Below are 25,995 nucleotides of genomic sequence, written 5' to 3'. Positions count from 1 at the left end.
TAGGTTACATAGAAAAGTTGTTTGGTGAGAACAATTAATTTAACAATCTATGACATCATAATGAGGGTGATAAATTGTCATGGCGGATGTTGTATATGCTATGCTATGATGTGTGCATATGCACTCTCTCCCTTCTTATAGGGTAATAGATGAAAACCCCCAACAAGCTCATCAAGGGAATGAAAATTTCAGTCTCCACTTGCTTCTCCCAAATACACCTTAGAATAAGTAAAGTAACCTAAATGAAATTGCCATCTACCCCTAGTTGTAGCTGGTGTCTTCCATATCAGTATGCACTCATTAGCTGCATCAACAGGGCCATAATGTCCAAAAGCAAGTGAAGAATTAGTCAAACTGCACCAGGAATTATGTGTCTGTTTCTGGACAACACAGATCAAGAAGATATCCTTCTTGATCTGTGTTGCCCAGAAACAGACACATAAGCTAGAACATATGCAGAAAATGCTGATCAAGATGAACAAGTCTAAAAATCAAGCCTTTTGTCCTTTTGATCTAGAAGGCTTTTTTCTGTCTATGCCTCCAGAAAACTTGGCTTGTGCAACATCACTCATTGTATTTTCATAGATAAAAGGCGATTTGAAACTTGATCTTCAAAGGAACTAGTCAAACCCTCAATTGACTATACTGTTAGTTGCCCTATATCTATTCATAGCAAGACTTTCATTTGAGCAACATTTCCAAAAACACAAAACAGAATGAAGCTAAATTTATTTGCACTGAGCTATGTCTCAGATTTTCTAGAGGTTCTAGAGGTAGAGAAGAGGTCTGAGAACATCAAATTAAGTGAAGGGGAAATTTGCTTTAAATATACAGCAATGAATAATAAGTCACTGTAATTATTCTTGAATGTTTTATAATTAACTATTGCGAGGAATAGCACACACTTTATAAGGATAGGGGGGCACTGTTATTTCCTTTGCTGGTTCTTCATTTAATTCCTTGACTCCTGGAGGAAGCTGGAAACGGAACACCCTCACCAGGCGGGTCAAGAAGATAAATAGCAGCATCCTTGCCATAGCTTCCCCCAAGCATGACCGAAGCCCTGCATGGGGAGACAAAGGCAGGGGATGAGTATATATTCAATTCAGCGAATAAGGATAAATCTGAAAAATAAACTATGAATGGATAAGGATTGATCATAGAATAATACGAGAATTGTGCAGTTGGAAGAGACCCCTATGAGTAACGCATCCAAGACTATATCACAAAATAAAAGGACTCCTGACAAATGGCTATCCAATTTCTGTTTAAGAACCTCCAGAAAATGAGACTCTGCCACATACTGAAGATGTATATTCCACTGTTAAATAACTCCTATCATCAGGAAATTCCTCCTAGTGTTTAAGTGGAATCTTTTTTCCAGCAATTTGAATTCATTGTTCCATGTCCTAATCTCTAGAGCAGCAGAAAACAACCTTGCATCTCAATGTGACAGCCTTTCAAATATTTAAACATGGCTATCATGACCCTCTTAATTGATCTTCCCCATGCTAAATATAAACCTAAACCCCTCCTTGTCAGGCATAGCTTTCAGACCTTTTTTATCTAAAGTGCTGCATTGCCTCTACTGTAAATTCTTGATAGTCATTCATCTGGTCTTGGATACTTGGATTCTTCTAGATCAGTGGTTCTCAACCTGGGGTCCCCAGATGTTTTTGGCCTTCGACTCCCAGAAATCCTAACAGCTGGTAAACTGGCTGGGATTTCTGGGAGTTGTAGGCCAAAACATCTGGGGACCCCAGGTTGAGAACCACCGATTTAGATTAACCATATATTCCCCTACTACCTCTTTACCTATTCAATTCTGTATTCCCCCTACTGCATCTTCTGATCCATTATGCCCATATTAACCTTTTGAGAGAGGACTGAGGCAAAGAAGGCACTGAATAGTTCTCCCTTTTCTCTGTCCCCTGTTAGCAATTCACCATCACCAATATGTGTTAGCACTATCATTTCTTTGTCTTTCCTTTTTCTATACACATAACCAAAAAAGCCCTTTCCATTGTTTTTAACTTCTCTATCTAGCCTGAGCTCATACCGTGCTGTGTATTTTCTGATTTTACCCCTACAAATGCTGGCTGCTTGTTTCAAATTATGTTTCATGATTTCTCCCCTTTTTCCGTGTCTCTTTTAAATCTTAGTTCAGTTGAAAATTCTTTAGACATTCATTCTGGTTTCTTTTGATATTGCCTATTTTTCTTCTTCATTGGAACTATTTGGAATTGTGCCTCCAATATTTTAATTTTTTAGAAACTCCCATTTATCATGAACTCCTTTCTCTTTTAGTGTTCCTGATTGCTTTCGGGGGGTTTTTCATAGGTTTGTGATAATCAGCTTCCTTAGTCTATGACCCCTCCTATACTGCCATGTAATCCAAATTATCAAAGCAGAAAATCCGTATTATCTGCTTTGAACTATATTATCTGAGTCTACACTGCCATATAACCCTTAGCAGTTAATCTGGATTTTATATGGCAGTGTAGAAGGGTCCTAAGATGTATGTCTACCTCTGCTTGACTCCCCCTTTCTGCTGTATTACCAGAGGAACATGGTCATTCCCACCTAACAACTCACCACTTCTACTGCATCTTCAAAGTGATCACTGTTGGTTAGGATCAGATCTAAAATAGCTGATCCCCATGTAGCCTTTTCCATCTTTGGGATTATGAAATTGTCTGCAAGGCAGGTAAGGAATTTTTTTGGACCTGATATTCTTGACAGAGTTTGTCTTTCAACAAAGATTAGAATAGTTAAAATCTTCCATTATTATGACACCTCTCCTTTCTGGATGTGTGGTCATCTGTTCCAGCAAGGCACCATCCAAACCCTCAGTTTGGCTTGGAGACCTGCAGTAGATAGCCACAATGACATCCAAGTTGTTTCTCGCAGAAGCAGAGGCAGCAGGAGGACATTTTTGCTCCCTGGCTTCAGGTAGGACTTGGCTAAGATTTGGCTAAGATTTTAAACTGAGTGTGGGCTTGGCTCCTGTGGTCAAAGTCTAACTGTTGGGTGACTGTTGTGTTGAAAGAGAGCCAGGTACTTAAGTTGATTGACAGCAGGCATTGTCCCCTGTTAATTGAGTTTCTGGGAAAGCTTTATTTGCCAGTGTGAGTTTCTGCCAGAGCCTGATCCCAGAAGGGCAGTTGGTGCTCGCAGAAGCAGAGGCAGCAGGAGGACATTTTTGCTCCCTGGCTTCAGGTAGGACTTGGCTAAGATTTGGCTAAGATTTTAAACTGAGTGTGGGCTTGGCTCCTGTGGTCAAAGTCTAACTGTTGGGTGACTGTTGTGTTGAAAGAGAGCCAGGTACTTAAGTTGATTGACAGCAGGCATTGTCCCCTGTTAATTGAGTTTCTGGGAAAGCTTTTTTTGCCAGTGTCGCGCGCGCCTGACGGCGCGCACGAAAAAGGCACCTTTACTAACTATCCTTTGCAGTACATACAGGAAACAAAGCAACATAAACAAATACACAAAGAGGTGGTTTGTTGCAGTCTGCACATAAAGTGCGTGCATATTACTTAACTGTACAAAGATCCCACTTGGCCACCACGCTCACCAAGAGATGCAACAAAAGCAAAACATTCCCATCACATGCACCAGCTGTGGCATGTTCCGCTTTTTCACACAAAAACTAGACAACTACATCTGCTCCAAATGCAAACAGATGACTCTGATGGAGCAGAGGATCCAACAGCTCGAGCACCGTATTAAGACCCTTAAGGACATTCAGGCACTCGAGCTCTTCTTGGACACTGCACAACACGCTGCTGTAGATCTGCAGCCTGCATCACACCAACACCACCAAGACCATGATCAGGAACCTTATGGGGAGATCAACTCAAAGGTAGACAACCCTCAGGCTTGGAAGGAGGTCACCCATAGAAGGAGACGCAGGACCAGGCAGCCTCCGCAGAACTCCTCTGCTCAGCTGCATTTACACAACAGATTTGAAATTCTTACATCATTAACATACAATCAGGAAACACATCTTGTGGAGGACCACAGTTTCTTAGATACCACTCAGTGGACCACCCTGGATCAATGCGCAGGGGATAGCCCTGACAGGGACAGTGCATCACCACAGTCACACTTATGTAATCATGCAAATGCTCCATCCCCAATCATAGACCAGGAGCAACAGGAACATCCTTGGGAGAGTAATGGGCTCTCGGATGTATCTCAATGGATTGTCATTGATGAATGCACTGGGGATGTTGAGGAGGAGGACAACACTTTACACCTACATGATTCACTTCAACAGGAACACTCTTCAGGGGACATACACACTGTCTTGCACAAAAGGGACCCTGTCAATCCTCAAAGGAAACAGGTCTTGGTAGTAGGTGACTCCCTCATTAGAGGAACGGAAGCCATCATTTCCAGACCGGATGGGATGGCTCGAGAAACATGCTGCCTCCCGGGGGCAAAAATACACCATCTCACTCAGAGGCTCAGCAGGCTCCTAAAGCCCCATCACCCTCCCCACCTTATGTTGATTCATGTAGGTACCAATGACACCGCTAGGCATACTTTTCAAAAGATCACAAATGATTTTCGAGCTCTGGGAACAAAGCTAAAACTGTATAATGTACATGTGATCTTTTCATCCCTCCTCCCCGTTGTAGGACACGGCTCTACAAGGGCCGGAAAAATAGTACAGGTCAATAACTGGCTCAGAAAATGGTGTCAAGAGGAGCATTTTGGCTTCCTTGACCATGGTCTACTCTTCCAAGAGGATGGACTACTGGCAAGCGATGGGGTGCATCTCACACAAGTAGGAAAACATCTTTTTGCACACAGACTCACAAACCTCATCAGGCGCACTTTAAACTAGATCCACTGGGGGAGGGGAACAACAGCCTGGCGAACACTATATTACCCACAACCACAGGGAACCGCCGAAAGGCTAAACGGAGGGCTGCACAAACACAGCAAGGACCAAGTACAGAGAGCACAATAATCCCAAATAAACAGTTCGAGGGGAGGTCACAGGGGCTTACATGTCTTTACACTAATGCTCAGAGCATGAGAAATAAGCAAGACGAACTCCAACTCCTAGCACAGCACCACACATACGATGTCATAGGCATCACTGAAACCTGGTGGGATGACTCCCATCACTGGAATTTAACCATTGAGGGCTATAACCTCTTTCACAGAAATAGAACAAAGGGGAGAGGAGGGGGAGTAGCTTTATATGTCAAAAACAGTTACGTTGCAGAAGAAATGCAAGACTGTAATCCGGGAAACCAGCTTGAAAGCATCTGGATAAGAATCAAGGGAACCGGGACTCAAAAAGATCTTGTCGTGGGTGTCTACTACAGACCTCCGAGTCAGGATGAAGGACTTGATGAAGCCTTCTGTCAACAGCTGACCAAACAGGCACAAAGAAGAGATATAGTAGTCATGGGCAATTTCAATTATCCCGATATCTGCTGGAAAACAAACTCAGCCAAGAGTACAAAGTCCAACAAATTCCTCACTTGCCTTGCAGATAATTTTATGGTCCAGAAGGTAGAAGAGGCAACAAGGGGATCAGCAACTCTTGATCTAATCTTAACAAATGTGGAAGACCTGATCAATACAGTTGAAGTGGTTGGATCCTTAGGGGCAAGTGACCATGTGCTCCTGCAGTTTGCAATACAAAGGAATGCTGAAACTAAGACAAGTCAAACACGCATTCTGGACTTTAAGAGAGCTGACTTCCAAAAAATGAAGGAACTACTGAGCGGCATTCCATGGACGCCGATATTAAAAAACAAGGGAGTTAAGGATGGATGGGAGTTTTTCAAAAGTGAAATACTCAAGGCGCAAATGCAAACAGTGCCAACAAAGAAGAAAAATAAGACAAGTGCAAAGAAGCCAGAATGGATGTCCAAAGAACTTCTAACTGAGCTAAAGCTCAAAAGTGACATGCACAAGAAGTGGAAAAGGGGAGAAATCACCAAAGAAGAATTCAAACGTATAGCCAACACCTGTAGGGAAAAGGTTCGCAAGGCTAAACCGCAAAATGAGCTCAGGCTTGCCAGGGACATAAAAAACAACAAAAAAGGTTTTTTTGCTTACGTTGGTAGAAAAAGGAAGAAAAAGGAGGCGATAGGGCCATTGCAAGGAGAAGATGGGGTGATGGCGACAGGGGACAGGGAAAAGGCAGAACTACTTAATGCCTTCTTTGCCTCGGTCTTCTCACAAAAAGAAAGCCATCTTCAACCTCAGCAACATGGAATGGACGAAGGATTGGGGGAAATCCAACCCCAAATAGGGAAACAAGTTGTCCAGGAACACCTGGCCACTCTAAACGAATTCAAGTCCCCAGGGCCAGATCAGCTACATCCAAGAGTACTGAAGGAACTAGCGGAAGTTATTTCAGAACCACTGGCAATTATCTTCGAGAGTTCTTGGAGAACAGGAGAAGTCCCAGCAGATTGGAGGAGGGCGAATGTGGTCCCTATCTTCAAGAAGGGAAAAAAGAACGACCCAAACAATTACCGTCCGGTCAGCCTCACATCAATACCAGGCAAAATTCTGGAAAAGATCATTAAGGAAGTGGTCTGCGAACACTTAGAAACAAATGCGGTCATTGCTAATAGTCAACACGGATTTACCAAAAACAAGTCATGCCAGACTAATCTGATCTCTTTTTTCGATAGAGTTATGAGTTGGGTCGATACAGGGAATGCTGTGGATGTAGCGTACCTGGATTTCAGTAAGGCCTTCGACAAAGTCCCCCACGACCTTCTGGCAAACAAACTAGTAAAATGTGGGCTAGACAAAACTACGGTTAGGTGGATCTGTAATTGGCTAAGCGAACGAACCCAAAGGGTGCTCACCAATGCGTCGTCTTCATCATGGAAAGAAGTGACAAGTGGAGTGCCGCAGGGCTCCATCCTGGGCCCGGTTCTGTTCAACATCTTTATTAACGACTTAGACGAAGGGTTAGAAGGCACGATCATCAAGTTTGCAGACAACACAAAACTGGGAGGGATAGCTAACACTCCAGAAGACAGGAGCAGAATTCAAAACGATCTTGACAGACTAGAGAGATGGGCCAAAACTAACAAAATGAAGTTCAACAGGGACAAATACAAGATACTTCACTTCGGCAGAAAAAATGGAAATCAAAGATACAGAATGGGGGACGCCTGGCTTGACAGCAGTGTGTGCGAAAAAGACCTTGGAGTCCTTGTGGACAACAAGTTAAACATGAGCCAACAATGTGATGCGGCTGCTAAAAAAGCCAATGGGATTCTGGCCTGCATCAATAGGGGAATAGCGTCTAGATCCAGGGAAGTTATGCTCCCCCTCTATTCTGCCCTGGTCAGACCACACCTGGAATACTGTGTCCAATTTTGGGCACCACAGTTGAAGGGAGATGTTGACAAGCTGGAAAGCGTCCAGAGGAGGGCGACTAAAATGATTAAGAGTCTGGAGAACAAGCCCTATGAGGAGCGGCTTAAGGAGCTGGGCATGTTTAGCCTGCAGAAGTGAAGGCTGAGAGGAGACATGATAGCCATGTACAAATACGTGAAGGGAAGTCATAGGGAGGAGGGAGCAAGCTTGTTTTCTGCTGCCCTGCAGACTAGGACACGGAACAATGGCTTCAAACTACAGGAAAGGAGATTCCACCTGAACATCAGGAAGAACTTCCTCACTGTGAGAGCTGTTCGACAGTGGAACTCTCTCCCCAGGGCCGTGGTGGAGGCTCCTTCTTTGGAGGCTTTTAAGCAGAGGCTGGATGGCCATCTGTCGGGGGTGCTTTGAATGCGATTTCCTGCTTCTTAGCAGGGGGTTGGACTGGATGGCCCATGTGGTCTCTTCCAACTCTACTATTCTATGATTCTATGATTCTATGATTCTTTCCCCCATAATTTTTACCCTGATGCTCTTAACCTGGCTTCCAGCATTTATGTTATGGATCGCTTCATCTCTTTAAACATCCATGACATAAATTGTTACACCTCCTCCATTCCTGTTTGGTCTATTTCTACATTATAGTCATGAGATTCATCCTGTTAGGTTTCCACCCTCTCAAGTAACCCATCAAGTTATAAGAGAAGAGTTTCTGCCTAAGCATTGGAAACACTGCTCAGGAGTGAAACAGGAGGGTGGTGAACTCTCCACCATTTGAGGTCAACTAACAAAGGCTGGTTTCTTTCAGCTTCATTTTATTTAAAAGTGCCCCAACTCAGACAGTCACAATACTTTGTTCCTTATAGATCCAGATCTTATTCCAAATACTTCCCAAAATACTTGCCCATACAGAAGCTAATTTGTTGTTATCATGTGCCTTCAAATCAACTGGATTTACGGTAACCCTAAGGATAACCAATATTGGGGATTTTTGAGAAAGATTTGTTGAGGGAATTGGGTTGCCTTTGCTTTCTTCTGATACCGAGAGTCTGTGAACTGCCTGAGGTCATCCAGTACTTTTACCTGTACCAAATCCCAGAAATTCTTTTCTAGCAACAAAATTTCCATCTTTGTCCAAAAAATGATTGGGATTAAATTCGAGTGGAGTTTCCCAGTACTCTTCATCAAGAAGAACAGAACGTATATTGGGCGCAATGTATGTTCCCTGAAAGAAAGAAACAATTAGCAGACAAATAGACACACACACATATCTCTCTTAGAACTGAGATTCAGTGGAAATGGTCTGCCTGAGAGCCTATCATAACCCGACCATGTATTTTGCAGTTGCTGAGATGCTTCCATAATGTAAATCTATATTCACTTAATTATATGATGGTTGTATTACATCATTATTCTAACTCAGTGTTTCCCAGTCTTTGGTCCTCCAGTTATTTTAGACTTCAATTCCCGGAAATCCCAGCCAACTTACCAGCTGTTAGGAATTGTGGGAGCTGAAGTCCAAAACATCTGGAGCATCAAAGGTTGGGGCAGGGATCTAACAAAGATGGACAGTATTTAGAGCAAGCTTGGAAGCTTAATTTGACCTCTTTCTTGAAGAAAGCAACACGAGCTTCTGGGATTATCTGTACAGGCTTGCTGAAATGAGCAATTCCTGAGATCTCATGATAATGGTGTCCTGGATCTTGGCTCTACCATCCCTGGGTTAGAATAATGAATTCTGACCTTGGTTCCAGCAATCCTGTCCCAGACCCTGTTGTATCTTGAATTCTTGACTCTGAATTTTGACTTCCTGGTTTGATTTGTGGACTTGGACTTCAGTTTGTATCCCTGATTATCTGGCTTGACTTCAAAACTCTGACTCTTGCTTTTTGGTCTTGTTTTATGAACTCTGATAGGTGATCTCCTGGCTTCTGGCTATTGAACTGTAACCTTGGCTATTGTTTGTTTTTGCACCTCACCTGGCTCTATAGGACTTGGCTTGTCTGCATTAATTGGACTCTTGACCTTGGCATTGTTATTGTTACTCCAGTTGTGTGCTGCAATATTTTGGCCAGACTTTGAAAGACTTAAGACTTTAGTTTTCTTTATAAATAAATATAGCCTTGGCTTACTTCACTTTTGTTTATATAGACCTTAGCTCTGATACCAGGAGAGCCCCAGAGCACAGCATGGTTGGACAAATAGTTATGGACCATCCAAGAATGTCCAAAACATGGTCAAAATTATTCTTGGTTAGTCTTAACTAGAATAGAACCATTTGGCCAATTGTTGGATGATGAGTTAACGCATAGATAAATCCAGAGTATTTAAGGAGAAAGCAGGTATCACTGATGGTCTTAGATATCTCTACATGAATGTACAGGACATGGGAAATAAACAAAATGAATTGAGCTTGCACATAGAAACGCAGATATGCTATGCTAGCCATAATTGAAACCTCATGAAAAGTCAAATAATGAACTTCCTCTCTCCCCCCCAACTTCCCACATCCTTTCCCCCACAAAACCTTTCCCTGTTCCCATATTTCCCAATCCCCTTTCCTTACCCTATAACCCCAGTTTTTAATGCATGTAATTGAAAATTCTTTATTAGTATTAGTATTATTATTAATAACAACAACAACAACAACAACAACAACAACAACGAACTTCCTCTGAATAAATCTGTGCAGGAAAACCCCTTGATGTTAGGGTCCCCATAAGTGGGAAACAACTTGTAGGCTCAAAGCAATCGTGAAGTCTTTCTGGAAAGATTTGTTTAGAGGGGATTTGCCTTTATTTCTTCTGAGTGAAGCTTGCCAAAGTCACCCAATAGATTTCCATGGTCAAATGGTGATTTAAATCCTGGTCTCCAGAATCATATTCTAACACTGTTATCCTATGCTAGCTTTGTTTCTGTGGATGCATATCTCAAAATGACATCCTTTGAATATCTTTGTTCTTGGGATGCAGAATGCAGCTAAAACTACAATCTGTACCTTTGGGATGATGAAACCTCTCATGTGTATATCTATGGTAGCTTGCCTTGCGACTCCTACTATCATGGGAAATCTGTAACGCTCGATTTCATGAAGCACTGCATGAGTATAAGGCAGTCTTTTGTGGTCGTCATAGCAGATAGAAGCGGAACCCAAAACATCTTCTATCTCCTTGATGATTTTTATCTGAGGAAATAGATGGATATGGATGGATATGGATGAAAGCTTTATTTCAAATATTTGAAAAAAAGGATAATTACTCAAATATTTTTATTATTATACCCACAAGTTGATCACAATTAATTTATTATTGTTCCACTTTTCCTCAAAAGAGTTCATATAATTTTCACGGCCCTATGGGAATCTGAACTTTGTTCTGACGAGAACTTTTTTAAAGCAATGTTCTAACATTGAAACTGTTTTATGGTGTGCAGAGTGAGGAAGTGGAAAGGAGATGGGGAAGGGTCTCTGACAATTCCCCAGGACAAGCCCCCTTCCATCCACAGAGACTAGGGAGTGCAGTGGGAAGGGAAGCACAGAGTTGAAAGACACCCTCAAAGGGCATCCAGTCCAACCCTTCAGACAGGCAGGAAGGCAAAGCATCTCTGGATGGCCATCCAGGCTCTGTTTAAAAACCTCAAAAGAGGTTTAATCACTGCAGAAGTGAAGTGCTGCTGCTGTTCAAGGGTTGGCAATGATATAATGATGAAACGTTTCTAATTAAGAAAATAATCTGCTGACAGTGATGTTTATGATGAACCACACAGAGCAGCTATTGAGGAATCTACATAAGAATCAACTGTAGTACACAAGAAGTGTACAGGAAAAATGTCCATATTTTGTTTATAGAGTAAAGATTATATGAGCAATAGATAGATGATAGATAGATGAATAGATAGATAGATAGATAGATAGATAGATAGATAGATAGATAGAACTCAACTGAATTACTGTGTCATGAAAGGATGCACATTTGTCACTAACATGAAAAGTTTGGAAAGCTCTGTCCTAGAATGACAGCAATGAACCTACTCAGGCCTACTGAAACTTGGTCCAAAGCCAGTTTGCTGCAACCATTTTGGTTTAGATTGTATTGCTTTTGCAAAAATCAATTGGGATATCCTTGAGAAATTTACTGGGATCTGAGTAACAGTGCTTTTACTTGACAGAAGACTTCTTGGGCTTAATCAAAGTCCTTTTCCTCTGCTAGATATGTTCTGAGTGTGTTTGACAGGTCATGCCAATGGAGGCATTTCACGTATCCCTTCCCATAGAACAGTGCTTCTCAACCGAATGCTGAGACCCCTTAATACAGTTCCTCGTGTTGTGATGACCCCCAACCATAACATTATTTTAGCTTTTATTTCATAACTGTAATTTTGCTGCTGATATGAATCGTAATGTAAATATCAGACCAAATTTGGCACCAAATTTGGCACAAATACCCAATATGCCAAATTTGAATACTTTTGGTAGGAGGATTCGATGTCTGTTTCCAAAAAGAAAGAGAAGGACAGGTGGAGAGATCTTCAGCTTTCTCTGCCAAAGGGGTTCCTAAAACCATTAGAAATACAGTAGAGTCTCACTTATCCAACACTCGCTTATCCAACGTTCTGGATTATCCAACGCATTTTTGTAGTCAATGTTTTCAATATATCGTGATATTTTGGTGCTAAGTTCATAAATACAGTAATTACTACATAGCATTACTGCTTATTGAACTACTTTTTCTGCCAAATTTGTTGTCTAACATGATGTTTTGGTCCTTAATTTGTAAAATCATAACCTAATTTGATGTTTCATAGGCTTTTCCTTAATGCCTCCTTATTATCCAACATATTCGCTTATCCAACATTCTGCCAGCCCGTTTATGTCGGATAAGTGAGACTCTACTGTATGTGTTTTCTGGTGGTTTTTGGTGACCCTTCTGACATCCCCTCGCGACCCCCCCCCCGAGGTCCTGACCCCCAGGTTGAGAAACACTGCCATAGAAAGTATGGACTCCATGACACTGATATTAAAAAAGCCCAGTATGCGCAGCTAGCTACCATAACCTGACAGGTTGTGTCAAACTTTGTAGATACTTTTGTGTTAATGGCTCCTGATATGTTTACATCCATATCCTTTTTATTCAGTATAAACAGTTTCATTTAGTACATGCTCTATTTTTCTGTATCCACAGGGATAAACATTTCCATTCTTCACCTTTGATATCTCCTGTTTTCTTCCTTTTTGGCAACTTTTTTCTAATTTGGGGGCTAAATGTTTATTTTTTGCCATTATCCACATACTTTCTGAAGAAAGTTCTCCTGTCCTAATTTCAGTAAACCTTTGCTATCAAATGCTTTTTAAATTAATTCACCAGCCATTCCTTCTCCGTTTGTCCACAAGATTTCTATTTGTTCAACTAATCACAATTTGGAAATTTTCTATGCAGGAACTGGGAGTCCAGAAAACCTGGATTCTGGTTTATTTTAACTCTGCTAACCACTGAACACTGGAGCCCCTGGTGATACAGCAGATTAAACTGCTGAGCTGCTGAACATGCTGACCAAAAGATTGGCAATTCGAATCTGGGGAGTGGGGTGAGCTCCTGCTGTTAGCCCCAGCTTCTGCCAACCTAGCAGTTCAAAAACATGCAAATGTGAGTAGATCAATAGGTACCACTCCGGTGGGAAGATAACAGCACTCCATGCAGTCATACCTGCTACATGACCCTGGAGGTGTCTACGGACAATGCCAGCTTTTTGGCTTAGAAATGGAAATGAGCACCAACCCCCCAGAGTCAGATACGACTAGACTTAATGTCAGGGGAAAACCTTTACCTTAACCATTGAACACATTTATAGTTTCCATGAACAAGACAGAAAAACATTTATCAAAGAAAAAATAATTAGAAGTAAAAGATTTTTAGATATGTCCAGAGGACGTGGATGCCCACATTATCTGACACTCTAGTAATAAATTAGCTTGCTGGTGTATATTCAGTCTTTTCAGTGGGAAGCACTATTTGTGGAGAAACTGGATCTGATTGTCTTTCTCCTTCATTTAGCACATCTTCATTTGATAGATATACCATTTCTATTAAAAATACTGTTGGCACAACAGGGATCAGTAGTAGCCCATTGTTTGTGTTGCACAATGACCTTTTTTACCTTGGACATCTGGACGATTTGCCAAAATGAGGACTCCCCATTTAAGAACTGTGGAGGTAGATTCCAATCCAGCAAAAAAGATGTCATGAATTGTGTGAGCCAGGTTCTCTTCATCCACTGCAGAGGTAGGATCATTCTTATTCTTATCCTGGAAATATAAAATGTGAAGTAGAATTTCTGACTGATCTAAGAGCTACTCCTCAATGCTGCCTTCACTTCTGAACATGTGTGCATGTCTTGACATTGAATATCACCTGTTGACATATAATAACCCAATTTAAAGATGGATATAAAGCAGATACAGTACTTACCTTCCCCATTTCAAGCAGGTAGTAATCAATGAAAACCCGTGGCTCCAGTGTGGGCTCTTGCTCCTTATGTTTCTGTATTTCTTCCTTTGATAACGAAAGCAGTATCTCTGTGGCCTCAAGTGCCTTCTTATGAAGCCCTGGAAGACGTTCCATGAGCGATGGGAACAATTCATACAGCTACAACAGATGAAAGCAAAAAGCCTGCCGTTATTATGGAGGAGGCAAGGAAACACAGTTCATTGGCCAAAGCAAGTTTGACACACACAAATTATTTTGAGATAACTAAATTTCTTGACTGTAAAGAAGGAATGGAGACTAGGATACCTGTACCCTTCATCCATAATTTTCTTCCACAATGTATTCTGAACTTTCCCTTCCTGAGTAATTCTCTGTTCTCCCATTTTCTCAGCTGTTTTCCATTTTGCAGGATTACTTTTTGACTAGTACTTTCCATTTTTGTTCTCATCTTCTTTCCAATACTGCAAACTGAGTGTATATTACTTTTGCCCTCAGTCAGCAAGAGGAAAGAGTAAGGCTCAGTCAAAAGAGAATGATGGCAGCCTTTCTACTTTGAGTATTCTTTCTCTTGAACTTTGGTGCTGGAGAAAAATCCTGAGAGTGCCTTGGACCACAAGAAGATCCAACCAGCCCACACTCCAGGAAATAATGGCCAGCTGCTCATTGGAGGGAAGGCTATTAGAGGCAAAGATGAAGTATTTTGGCCACATAATGAGAAGACAGGAAAGCTTGGAGAAGATAATGATGCTGGGGGAAATGGAAGGAAAAAGGAAGAGAGGCTGACCAAGGGCGAGATGGATGGATGGTATCCTTGAAGTGACTGGCTTGACCTTGAAGGAACTGGGAGCGGCGACGGCTGACAGGAAGCTCTGACGTGGACTGGTCCACGAAGAGTCAGAAATGACTGAACAAATAAAGAAGAAGAATACCTAGCCATAAAGGAGAGGCACTACAAATTCCTTTACTGCAGTGATTGTCAACCTGTGGGTCCCCAGATGTTTTGGCCTTCAATTCCCAGAAATCCTAACAGCTGGTAAACTGGCTGGGATTTCTGGGAGTTGTAGGTCAAAACACCTAGGGACCCACAGGTTTAGAACCACTGCTTTACTTGGTTGTGAAGATACATAACAGAACTCTGGCGAGAGTAACAGATGTGCACTGGTGCCCAATGCTCATAGGAATATAGGCAGTATTCCTTGGAAGCATTTAACTTCACACTTGAGAATTTAATAGTCAAATATTTACTTTCCTAGTTTAATTTGTGAGGGTTTTGCTCTTCAGGCTTTCTTTTGGTCCCTCTTTTGGTCCCTCAAGGTCCAACTGTCAAACCTACTGTCAAAACTACTAAAAAGGTTTTCTGAATATTCTTAAGCTAAATAGATCTTCCTAAGGCATTAAATTGGGGGGGGGGGGGAGGGGAGAGAGTTTACTTACCACATAAAAGATAGATACTCCAAAATGCATGGTATACTCAATGGCTTTAACCAGCTTGTTGAAGTGTAAGTCTTCAAGGGACCACCTGTGCCCAAACATCAGGGCATGTGTCACGTTGGAGACTGAATTGGTGATGATCAATGTAGGATCAAATGGCTTCCCTGCAAATGAAGTCTGATTAATATCAGTTCAGCTTCTTTTTAAAAATAATTTTGATTTACTTTTAATATTTTACATCAACATGTTGGGGGGGGGGGGAAGGTGGGCAGAAGGGGTAAAAAGAAAAAAAAGAAAGAAAAGAAGAAAGCAAGAAGAAAAAAAAACCAAAAATTGGGTAGAGGAGAAGAGAGTAAGAGGTGAGTTGGGGTAGAGGGTGTGTTTGTTGTGTTTCTGGTTGCCTTTATTTGAATCTTGTTTTTTCTTTTCTTTTCTTTTTTTGCACTTTCTAACTCCTTTGCTGCAATTGTTTCCTTTTGCTGGGTTGTTTTATATGTTTTATCTCTCTCTTTACTGGAGGTTTCTTCTTATTTCTTCTCCTGATTCATATATTCCTTTAGTAATGTCCAGTATGTCTTTTTGATTGGTTTTCCTTGGTGTTTCTTTAGTAGATATGTTAATCTGTCCATGTTTCTTATTTCCCATATCTTTTTTATCCACTGTTCCTTTGGTGGTGTTTCCTTGTGTCTCCAGATCCTCGCAAAAACTATTCTTGCAGCCATCACAATGTGATTTAGTATTATTTCTTCATTCCTACTGATTTCTAGATCAGTTATGCATAGCAGATATAGCTCCGGTTTCATTTGGAATTTTCTGTTCATTATCTTCTGACATTCCTTGTGTATTTCTCTCCAATATTTCTTCGTCTTATTACAGGCCCGCCACATGTGGTAAAATGATCCAGGACATTCTTGGCATTTCCAGCATTTTGTCTCAATTTTCTTATTATATTGTCCCAATTGTTTTGGAGTAATGTACCACTTGTACATCATCTTATAGTGATTTTCTTTCCATGGCATATGAAAATTTTATTTTCCTGTTCCAAATTGTTTACCACCTCTCATAATTAATTGGTCTTCCTATATTTTGAGCCCATTGAATTAAGCATTCTTTGATTTGTTCGGTCTCCTTATTCCATTCAAGCAATTTCTGTATATCTTGCAATTATTTTTCTTTCCATTTATTTATTATTTACAGTATTTATATTCTGCCCTTCTCACCCCGAAGGGGACTCAGGGCAGATCACATTATAACACACATAGGGCAAACATTCAATGCCCATAAACACATCAAACAGAGACTGAGAGACACACGTAGAGGCAAGTTAACCTTCTTCTGAGGGGATGTTCGATTCTGGCCACAGGGGGGAGCAGCTGCTTCATCATCCACACTGACGGCACTTCCTCATTCCAGGTCGTAAATTAGTTAATCTTGCCTCCCCACTTTATAAGTGGTACCTTATCTCCTACTTGATAGATGCAACTATCTTTCGGGTTGCTAGGTCAGCAACGAGCAGGGGCTATTTTTTATTTTTAATTGACGGGTGCTCACCCCGCCACGGGCTGGCCTCGAACTCATGACCTCATGGTCAGAGTGATTTAAGGCAGCTGCTCAACAGCTGCGCCACAGCCCGGCCCCTGTGTTTTATCCCAGTATGTTCCTTTTTCCATGAAACCTCGGTATTTGTCTTTGTTGAATTTTTCTCTTATTTGTCTGTACTGAAACCATGTGATGTCTTTATGTACTTTATTTATTTCATCCTGTGATTTAAGAATATATTCTTTCCCATTCTTGTTCAGTAGTTCCTCATAGATGGGCCATTTTGTGTTCCCCACCGCTCTTCTCTGGAGTGCTTCGAGTGCTGAGACCCACAGTGGCATTTTGGGAAACATTATTTTGTAATTAATATTGAGTAGGGATGTATGCTTATAATTTTTGACATTTTGACATCTGTGTTTTTTTGTGGATCAATGTGATGTTTGCCAGGTCTTCGGTATTTTCCTTTCTGTCATTATCTGGTTCATTACTTTCTTTAAGTGTGGTAAGAGTATGTCTTTTGTTTTGTAGTATGCTGCTGTTAGGCTGGCTGGGCCTGGGGCCTTGTTAGTGTCTAAATTGTTTATTGCCAATATTATTTCCTTATCTGAGATCTCCTTATTGAGATTTTTTCTTTGCTCCTCTGTGATTTTATTTAATTTTGTTTTCCTAAAAATGCTGCTATATTCTACTTTTTTATTGTGTCGTTGCTGTATAATTCTTTATAATATTTTCTGAATTGATTAAGTATTTCCTGTTCTGTGGTGAATTTTTTTTTTGCCTGATTTTACTGAGTTGACATATGTTGCTTCTTTTTTCTTCCTGAGTCTTCTAGATAACCATTTTCCTAGTTTATCTGCATTATTGAAATAAGTTTGTTTTATCTATTTTAGTTGGTTTGCTCCTTTTTCTTGTTCTAGAAATTCTCTTCAGCTGTGGAGTAATTCTAATTTTTGCCTTATTTCTCCTCTTTCTGGGTTGTCTTTCAGTTGTTTTTCCTTTTCAGTAATTTCCTTCTTTGTGATGTCCATCTTCTTGGTTCTCATTTTCTTCTTTATGGTGGTCTGTTAAATGAAATGTCCTCAAATCACTGCTTTACTCGCCTCTCAAAGTATTTGTGGTGTCGTTTCTGGTGTTGCGTTTAATTTAAAGTATTCTTCTAGTAGTTTTTAAAGATTTTGTTATGTCTTCTTCCGCTTCGAGGATATTATCATTTTATCTCCATCAGGTTGTTTTCCTCTTTTGATTCAAAATAAACTCTATTGGGCAGTGATCAGATTCTGTTCTGGGTATAATCTTAATTTTTTTTATCTTAGATGTTCTGGATTTTGTTGTCCATGCCATATCAATTCTTGACAACATCTCTGTCTCACTGAACAGAACGTGTGATCTTTTTCTTCTTCATAATGGATTCTCCAGGTGTCCTGCAAATTGAATTCTTTTTGGACATTCTTCATTGCAAGGGGCATATTCCCTGAATTTTCTCCTTTTCTGTTTGTCTTGTTATGAGTTCTGTCTCTTTTTGCATCCATCACTGCATTGAAGTCTTCAAATATTATCCAATTATCATAATCTTGAGCCATTATTTGGTCTTTGAGCTTCTTAGCGAGGTTTGTTTTTTAGTCATTTGGGGCATATATGCTGCATATTAGTGTTTTTGAGTGTTGAGTTGTGATGATCACCCCGACCATCCTTCCCTCTTGGTCTTTAAAGGCTAATTGGGAAGGGATCTCTGCCTTTATATATATTACCACCCTCACATTTTTCTCATTGGCTGAGGAATACAATTGTTTCCCTATTTTGGTTGCCTCAAGTAGGCCACATGTTTATGTGATATGTGCATTTCTTAGATCGCCACCACATCATATTTGCCATTCTTTATTTTATTGAAAATGTTATTCTGTTTATTTGGAGATTTAAGTCCATTTATAATATTTGAAAAAAACTGATTTCCTGATCCATATTGTTTGCCTAGTTTCTATCTTCCTCCTCTTTATCCCCTTCGTCCACTTATCCTAGTTCTGACATTTCCCAATCTTTCCTTTGTCTATTCTGGATACTCCGGTCCCCGGGTTCGTGTCGTCTTTGTCTGGTGATTCTGTTTGTGGCCTTTTCTTGTCCTTAGGCCCCTTATCCATCTCTTTCTGTTAGTCAAAGTCTTGTTTAAGTTTTAGGAGGAGTTGTTTTGCTTTATCTTCTGTGTTGATCCAGTGTTTTGTTTTATGTATATTAGCGTTAATCCTTCTACTCTCGCCCATCTAAATCTTATTTGCATCTTCCTTAATTCTTACACCACTGGTGTGTATTTCCTTCACCTATTCAATACTGAATTGGGATATTCTTTTATAATTGCGATTTTTCTTCCCTGGTATTGGGTTGGGTTTCCATTGTTTCTTTTTAATACTTCGTCTCTGGTTGTTTTCTTTACAAAATGAACTATTGTGTCTCTTGGTGTATTGTTCATTTTGGTGCAATTTGTATTTGTTCTGTATGTTTTATCATCTCCTCTGCTTCCTCCCTTGTGTATTGCAGTATTTTTGAGACTATTTCAATTATGATCTGTCTTATGTTTTTATTTATTTCTTCTATATTCCTGAATCTTAATTGATATTCAAGTTCTTTTGCCTCTATAATTTCTTGCTTTCACTCTAACTTCTCATTTCTAGCCTCTAAATTTCTCACTTTTATTTGGGTCTGTTCTTGAAAACTCTAAAGCTCTTGCTTTTCCTGTTTAATCTCTTGTTGAATATTACTGTGAATTTGAAAAAGCACTCAACGGGGCAAGAAGGACAAGACAAGAGAGGCGTGATGAGAGGGAGGCCAACAGAAGGAAGGATAGACAAGACAGTGGGAAGAATAAAATCGGAACCCCCTGGGGAACAAGGGAAGAAGAAAGAAAGGGAAGAGTAAAACACACACTGACAGACATAAAATATATAAGAAAAGAGGCCTGGATATATGATTATGCTGGTGGAAACCCTGAGAAAGCAAGAGATACTGACTGAAATAAAGAGAAAGCCACAAAGGAAATCACTGTTACAAAAAAGAGAACTAACCTAAGGGGGAAATAAATAAATAAATAAGTCAAAAAGGGGAGAGTGGGGGGGAAAGTGCAACTTTTTAATACTGTGAATTGTATTTCCTTTTGGAAAAAAGGAACAATTGGAATTTCTGACCACTTACTTTTATATCAAAAATCAATTAAATATGATAAATTTCATAACAAAGAGAAATATCGGTTCTACAGGCAAAGACACACGCCAGCATCATCTCCTAATGTTACAAACCTTTTTTACTTGCAAAAATCTCTACAAGCTGTTGGGCTTCATCTTCGATTTTGTCTTCCATGATTCTTTTCCCGACTCCCAGTTTCGCCAAAGTCACTTGGGCAAGTCTTCTCTGTTGCTTCCAGGCATGACCATTTGAGAATCCGACACCTGAGGGCATCAGGAGTCAATATGCAATTATTGCTCACAAAAATTCAAGTCAGATGATGCTGCGTGGCTACTCTAGAATAGGCAAGCTTTATTAAAGACCATGCTCAAAAAGCAGAAACCTCAAAAAGCAGAAACTTTGTCACCAAACTCTGAGGATACATTTGAATAGGAGTATCATAATCACAATCTTGAAACCAAAGCCAGTGGCCATTGGCACCCAATCCAGCATACCATGCTGGCTCTCTTTTTCTTTTTTCTTCTTCTTCACCTATCATTACCTTCCCTTTCTATTCTTTTCCCCTTCATTCCTTGGAATTGTTATCTTTTTATTGTAGAAAACTTTGCTTAATAAAAATTATTTTTTAAAAATGATGAATTGAATTGGGAATCACAAAGGATACTTTCCGACTGGTACAGTATGGTGTACCAAGACCTAGGAAGAACTGCCTATCACTGTTATGGACCAAAAAGTGAAAGGAACGTGGAAAACATTTGATATGGATTGAGATGCACCTGAAAATGATATAAAAGGGGGGCTTTTAAGATACTTGGGTGTGCCAGAGATAACCGTTGCATCTGACACCTATCGCTTCAATGAAGAAACTGATCAACTATTCGGGAGGAGCCTTGTGAATATGAGGATGTATGCATGAGAGAATGAATGTGCCTACTTGGTGCCAAGTCAATGTATGATTTCCAAATGCTTAATAAAAGTTACATGCAAGGTATTTAAACCCAGATCTGGTATCTTTGGATATTCTTTCAAAACCTGGAACTCTCTGTGGAACTCTCTCCCCCGGACTGTGGTGGAGGCTCCTTCTTTGGAGGCTTTTAAGCAGAGGCTGGATGGCCATCTGTCGGGGGTGCTTTGAATGAGATTTTCCTGCTTCTTGCAGGGGGTTGGACTGGATGGCCTGTGAGGTCTCTTCCAACTTTACAATTCTATGATTCTATAGTCTTAAGTTGCAGATTATTGAGTTTCCCCTCTTCTCTGGATAAGGATGAACTGTTTTTGCTTAAAGCAGTGGTTCCCAACCTTTTTTTGACCAGGGGCCACTTGACCAGGGACCACTCTCCAGCATTAGGACCAAAAGGGTTATGAATCAGTTTTTTGGTCAACTTTAGATTCAGTTTGGTTATTTGGGGTGCTGATTCAGAAAATGACATTGGATAGACCACATCAGCTCTACTTTCTAATACAGAACATATGCCATCCAGTAGTCGCCATCTGCTCGCCCACAGAAAACCATATTTAATTATCTGGACTGATTTTCCCTGCATGTCTTGCAGACCTTATTTTAGATATCGCGGTCCATGAGTGGGCCATGGCCCACAGGTTAGGAACCACTAGCTTAAAACGTTAGTTTTTTTACTGCACTTTCTAACAGATAAAAATCTTCCCTTGTCCTCATATCTCTGGGAGAAGGTCTAGTGCAACTTTTCATAACTTACCTTTTCCTTCTGATATTCTATAAAAAAAATGGAGTCGACCCCCGATCCAACAATTCTTCTGAGTGATCAACTAGTCCTTCTTTCACAGCATCGAATCCAGACAGGAACACCACTGGAAAATGACCCAGCCATAAAGTTAAAACGTTTCCGTATTGTTTTGCTACCTGCATTTGGACAAAGCAAGGAGAACAAAGTTATAAACACATGAAGCAAACTATTTCAGAATAATAAATCAAAAGCTAGCCATCCTCGGATCTTCACCTCTGAAGTTTTTTTGTAATAATTTTTATTAAGTTTTCCACACACATACATTGTTTTTATAGAAACAGAAAAAGAAAGAAAATCAAGAAAAAAATAAAAGAAGAAAAAGAGGAAAGAAAGAAAAAAGAAAGAAAAAGAAACAATCAGACAAAAAAACTTAAAATAGACTGCTTTGTGAACTTCCAATCCATATCCGTGCCTTCCACAATAAGAAAGCATTCCATATCTATTAGTATAATGTTTTTAATTCTAGTTCTGCTTCCCTATATTTACATCCAATCTTCTGCGAATAAAAACATTTTATGTCTCTTTTGATATTATAATTTTCTTCTTTTTCTTAATATAGTCCAGAAAAGGTTGCCAGTCCTTATTTTCATTACTTTGATCAGCCAGTAGTCTTCTTGTCTCCAATTTTTCACATATGTGATCCTCACCGCCATCGCTAAGTAATTAAATAGTAGCTCTGGGTTTATCTGGAATTAATTTTTTAGAATTCTTTGGATTATTTCATTTATCAAAAAAATTTCGCCTTATCACAAGTCCACCACATGTGGAAAAAAGACCCTTCCTGTTTCTTACATTTCCAACACGTGTTCTGCATATTCTTATAGTAATTCCCTAATTTTTGTGGAGTTATATACCACCTGTGGAACATTTTAAGCCAATTTTCCCTCAGATCGTATGAGTACATTTGTCTCATTTTACGATTCCAGATGTTCTCCCATTGGTCCATCCTTATTGATCGTCCTATGTTGGTTGCCCGCTTTATCATACAGTCTTTGACTGTTTCTTTTTCTGTTGCCCATTCCAGGAGTTTCTTATAAACTTTTGTTATTAATTTTTTTCCCCAGGATCATAATCCTATCCCAGAATGTTTCTTTGTCCAAAGATCCTTCTGTCTTATTTTTATTATAGTATTCTCTCAATTGTCTGAACTGGAACCATGAGACATTTTTCTTTTTTTAACCTAATTTTTTCTTGTGTTTTCATTTCTACTTTTCCATCAATCTTCTTCAATATATCTTTGTAAGTGGGCCATTTCTCCCACCCTAGTAATCTTCTTTGGCCTGCTTCCAGTGGTGACACCATGAATGGGGTTTTAGGATAAAGTCTTATCTTGTATCTATTCCACATTTTTATTATTGCTGACCTTATAAAGTGGTTACAAACTTTTTTTAGTTTTTATTTTTCTATACCAAATGTATGCATGCCAGTCAATTTGTAAGTCGTGGCCTTCAATACTTAATATTTTTTAGAAACAGGAAGTGATGAGAAGAGACTGTAGAAGTACAGTGAAGAGAATAAAATAGAATAGTAAAGCGGAGAAGTTAATAATAATAGAAGAGAAGGAGGAATCTGTGACCAGCACGACAGACGAGGAGACAACAAGAAGACAGAATGATGAGACACAGAGATTAAGATCCAGCAGGATGACGAAGAAGTGGAAATGGACAGAGATGAGACATTAAGGAGCACAAAGTAGGGAGACAAGAATAAGAGAAGGCTAAGAAAGCTGAACCCAAAGAAGAAAAATGACTTCATTTAAGTTTAAAGCAGACAAAGAGGACAAAGACATGAAGGGATTGCAAAGGAGATACTCTCAGAAGAGATTAGCCTAAAGAATATTATGAAGGAAATACAAAAAATGTCAGTGAAGCAAGATGCGTATCAGAAACTCTTTCAGGATCACATGTTAAATATGAAAAATGAAATCATGGAAGAACTAGAAATATGAAGAAAGACATTAATACATTACAACAGGAAATACAAGAAATCAAACAAGATAAACAAAAACAGGAAAAATCTCAAAATAACATTCAAACCAAGATTGAGAATTTAGAATTAAAAAATCAGAAATTGGAGTTAAAACAAGAATTAATGGATCAAAAGAATTTAGAATATCAATTAAGATTTAGAAATATAGAAGAGGAAAGTAAAAAGAATATAAGACAAATAATTATTCAACTAACTGCTAAACTGACTCAAACTACAAATGAGGATATGGACACGAAAATTGATATGGCTTACAGAATATCTAGTAATTATGCAAGGAGGAATAAAGTATTGAGGGATGTGATTGTATATTTCTCAAAAAAAGAAGAAAGAAATGACATCCTGAAACAAAATAGTAAACAAACTACCTACTATAAAGACAAAAACGGAGCAATCTTAAAAGAATTCCTGACAACAATACTTATTAAAAGAAGAAAATATATGTCTTTTACTGAGGAATTGAAGAAACTACAAATCAGATTCTGATGGAAATGTAATGAGGGCATCATGGTAACATATAAAGAAGAGAGATCTTACCACCCCAAAGAAAGAGACTATACTTTTTACTCAAATAGCCACCAAGGGTGGTCCAGAATAGACATGGTCCGGGCATCAAATAGCTTAGTAATAAAAATAATGAAAATTAAGGTATTAACTAGAACACATTCAGACCATTGCCCAATCGAGTTCACAATAAACTAAACAAAGACGATTAGAAAATGGAGACTAAATGACACATTGTTGATATCTGAGGAAGATATAAAGAAAAATAAGGACATACTGTATTAAAATAATACTTTCAAATTAATGACACCCCAGGAATAAATATGCAAACAATTTAGGACGCAAGTAAGGCTGTTATGAGGGGACATTTTATAAGACAAAACTCATGGAGAAATAAGTTAAGAAATCAGAAATTAAAGAATTCACAAAATCATATGTCAGAAATAGAAGCAAAGTTGAAAAAAACACCTACAAGTCAGAAACTCAAGGGGAAGTTAGGGATACTGAGAAAGCAGATAGCAGATTTAGAATAACTAGCTAAGAAACTGAAATATGTTAAACAAGACCATTTTCAGAAAGCAAATAAGCCAGGCAAATGGCTCTCTCGGAAAATTGAGAGAAAAGGACAAACACAATATGTGACCAAAATAGATGATAAAGGGAAATCCTACTGGACTGACAAAGACATATTGAAACAATTTGAAAATGTTTTTAAGAAACTCTATACAATAGGCATCAGCGATCCAAAAAAAAAATGGTTCAATACTTGTCTCTAAAGTAGGGGGCGCCGGTGCTTCATTTTTGCAACTATTTCCAATTTTTCCCCTCAAAAATTTCAGATATTTCTGAAAATTCGTAATGCTTGAAATTGGTTTGTTAATGGCGGACATGCATGCGCAATCGTGAAAAAACTAGTGTGTGTGTGTGAGGGGGGGCTTTAAGGGTCTCTACCGCCCTAATCTTTGAAGCGATCCTGATCAAATTTTGCACGGTGGTAGAACACATTCTATCCATGTGGCACAGTGTGTTAAAGCGCTGAGCTGCTGAACTTGCAGACCAAAAGGCCCCAGGTTCAAATTCCGGGAGCAGAATGAGCGGAATTTTCTCGACGTCCATGCTGCAAAGCCAGCTGCCAGCAGCACGACAGCCAGCCACAGGTGCCCTTTCTTGCAAAAAATCACCTAAACCAACCCAGTTCTGCTTCTTCCTTCTCCCCGTTGCCTTTCAGCAGGGCCAAAATGCAAAAACCTACGGCCAGCCAGACAGCCAGACCAACACGGAGTCCTTGCTTCTTCTTAAGAAATACAACCCAGACCCCTAAAAGCCGCTTCTCCTTTGCTTCTCATTTTCCCTTCTTTCAGCTTCCCACTGCTAGCCAGATAGAGCTAATACTACAGCCCACAGACAACAACCAGCATCCACCCACCCTCGTGTGCTCCCACCGAACTGCAAATGCCACAAGACAGCCCAAACCGGGCTTTTTATAGAAGACTAATGCGTGGGCATGCAGAGGACATTAGCCCCCACCCTTGCATCCATCGTGCACTCCTGTGATTGGTCAGGGAGCCGAGGCCATGTTTGACTGTGCTGCACTCCCAAACAAGTTCGGTTGCATTAACAAATAATTTTTTAAAAATAATTTTTAAAAAATTTTAAAAATTATTTTGGGGAAAAAATTATGATCAAATTTAAGAGACATAACAAGAGTAGAGCTACAATGCTTCAAATTACCAAGCTTGATGGGCCGTGAT

At 39.7% G+C, this 25,995-nt stretch overlaps 1 protein-coding gene across 3 annotated transcripts; it reads right to left on the bottom strand.

Moving 5' to 3' along the window:
- Window positions 1–450: 450 nt before the first annotated feature.
- On the bottom strand, window positions 451–25,664 carry LOC134297916 (cytochrome P450 2J4-like). 3 transcript variants are annotated; one of them, XM_062976845.1, is made up of 8 exons: window positions 21,707–25,664; window positions 20,105–20,254; window positions 15,285–15,445; window positions 13,833–14,009; window positions 13,522–13,669; window positions 10,367–10,552; window positions 8,452–8,593; window positions 451–1,063 (listed from the first exon to the last, which is right to left on the bottom strand). In XM_062976845.1, exons 3-8 carry the CDS (start codon window positions 15,287–15,289, stop codon window positions 879–881), a joined length of 843 nt encoding a protein of 280 aa, XP_062832915.1. In that variant the 5' UTR covers window positions 15,290–15,445; window positions 20,105–20,254; window positions 21,707–25,664; the 3' UTR covers window positions 451–878. The 3 variants fall into 3 exon arrangements, with proteins under 3 accessions (XP_062832915.1, XP_062832916.1, XP_062832917.1); XM_062976846.1 differs by lacking the exon at window positions 21,707–25,664 and having other exon boundaries at window positions 20,105–20,543; XM_062976847.1 differs by lacking the exons at window positions 451–1,063; window positions 8,452–8,593; window positions 21,707–25,664 and having other exon boundaries at window positions 8,623–10,552; window positions 20,105–20,543.
- Between the last annotated feature and the right edge of the window lie 331 nt (window positions 25,665–25,995).

This window comes from Anolis carolinensis, chromosome 3, assembly GCF_035594765.1.
Source record: "Anolis carolinensis isolate JA03-04 chromosome 3, rAnoCar3.1.pri, whole genome shotgun sequence".
Classification (NCBI taxonomy): domain Eukaryota; kingdom Metazoa; phylum Chordata; class Lepidosauria; order Squamata; family Dactyloidae; genus Anolis; species Anolis carolinensis.
The sequence above is the reverse complement of the archived record's forward strand: the minus strand, read 5'-3'. Positions and strand labels throughout refer to the sequence as shown.

Bases quoted from the DNA above. Each gene is read 5' to 3' on its own strand.
- LOC134297916 (XM_062976845.1), bottom strand. The intron at 13,670-13,832 runs GTAAGTACTGTA...TTATATTTCCAG, and splicing joins ACCTGCTTGAAATGGGGAAG to GATAAGAATAAGAATGATCC. The intron at 8,594-10,366 runs GTACAGATTGTA...TCTTTCTTTCAG, and splicing joins GAGGTTTCATCATCCCAAAG to GGAACATACATTGCGCCCAA.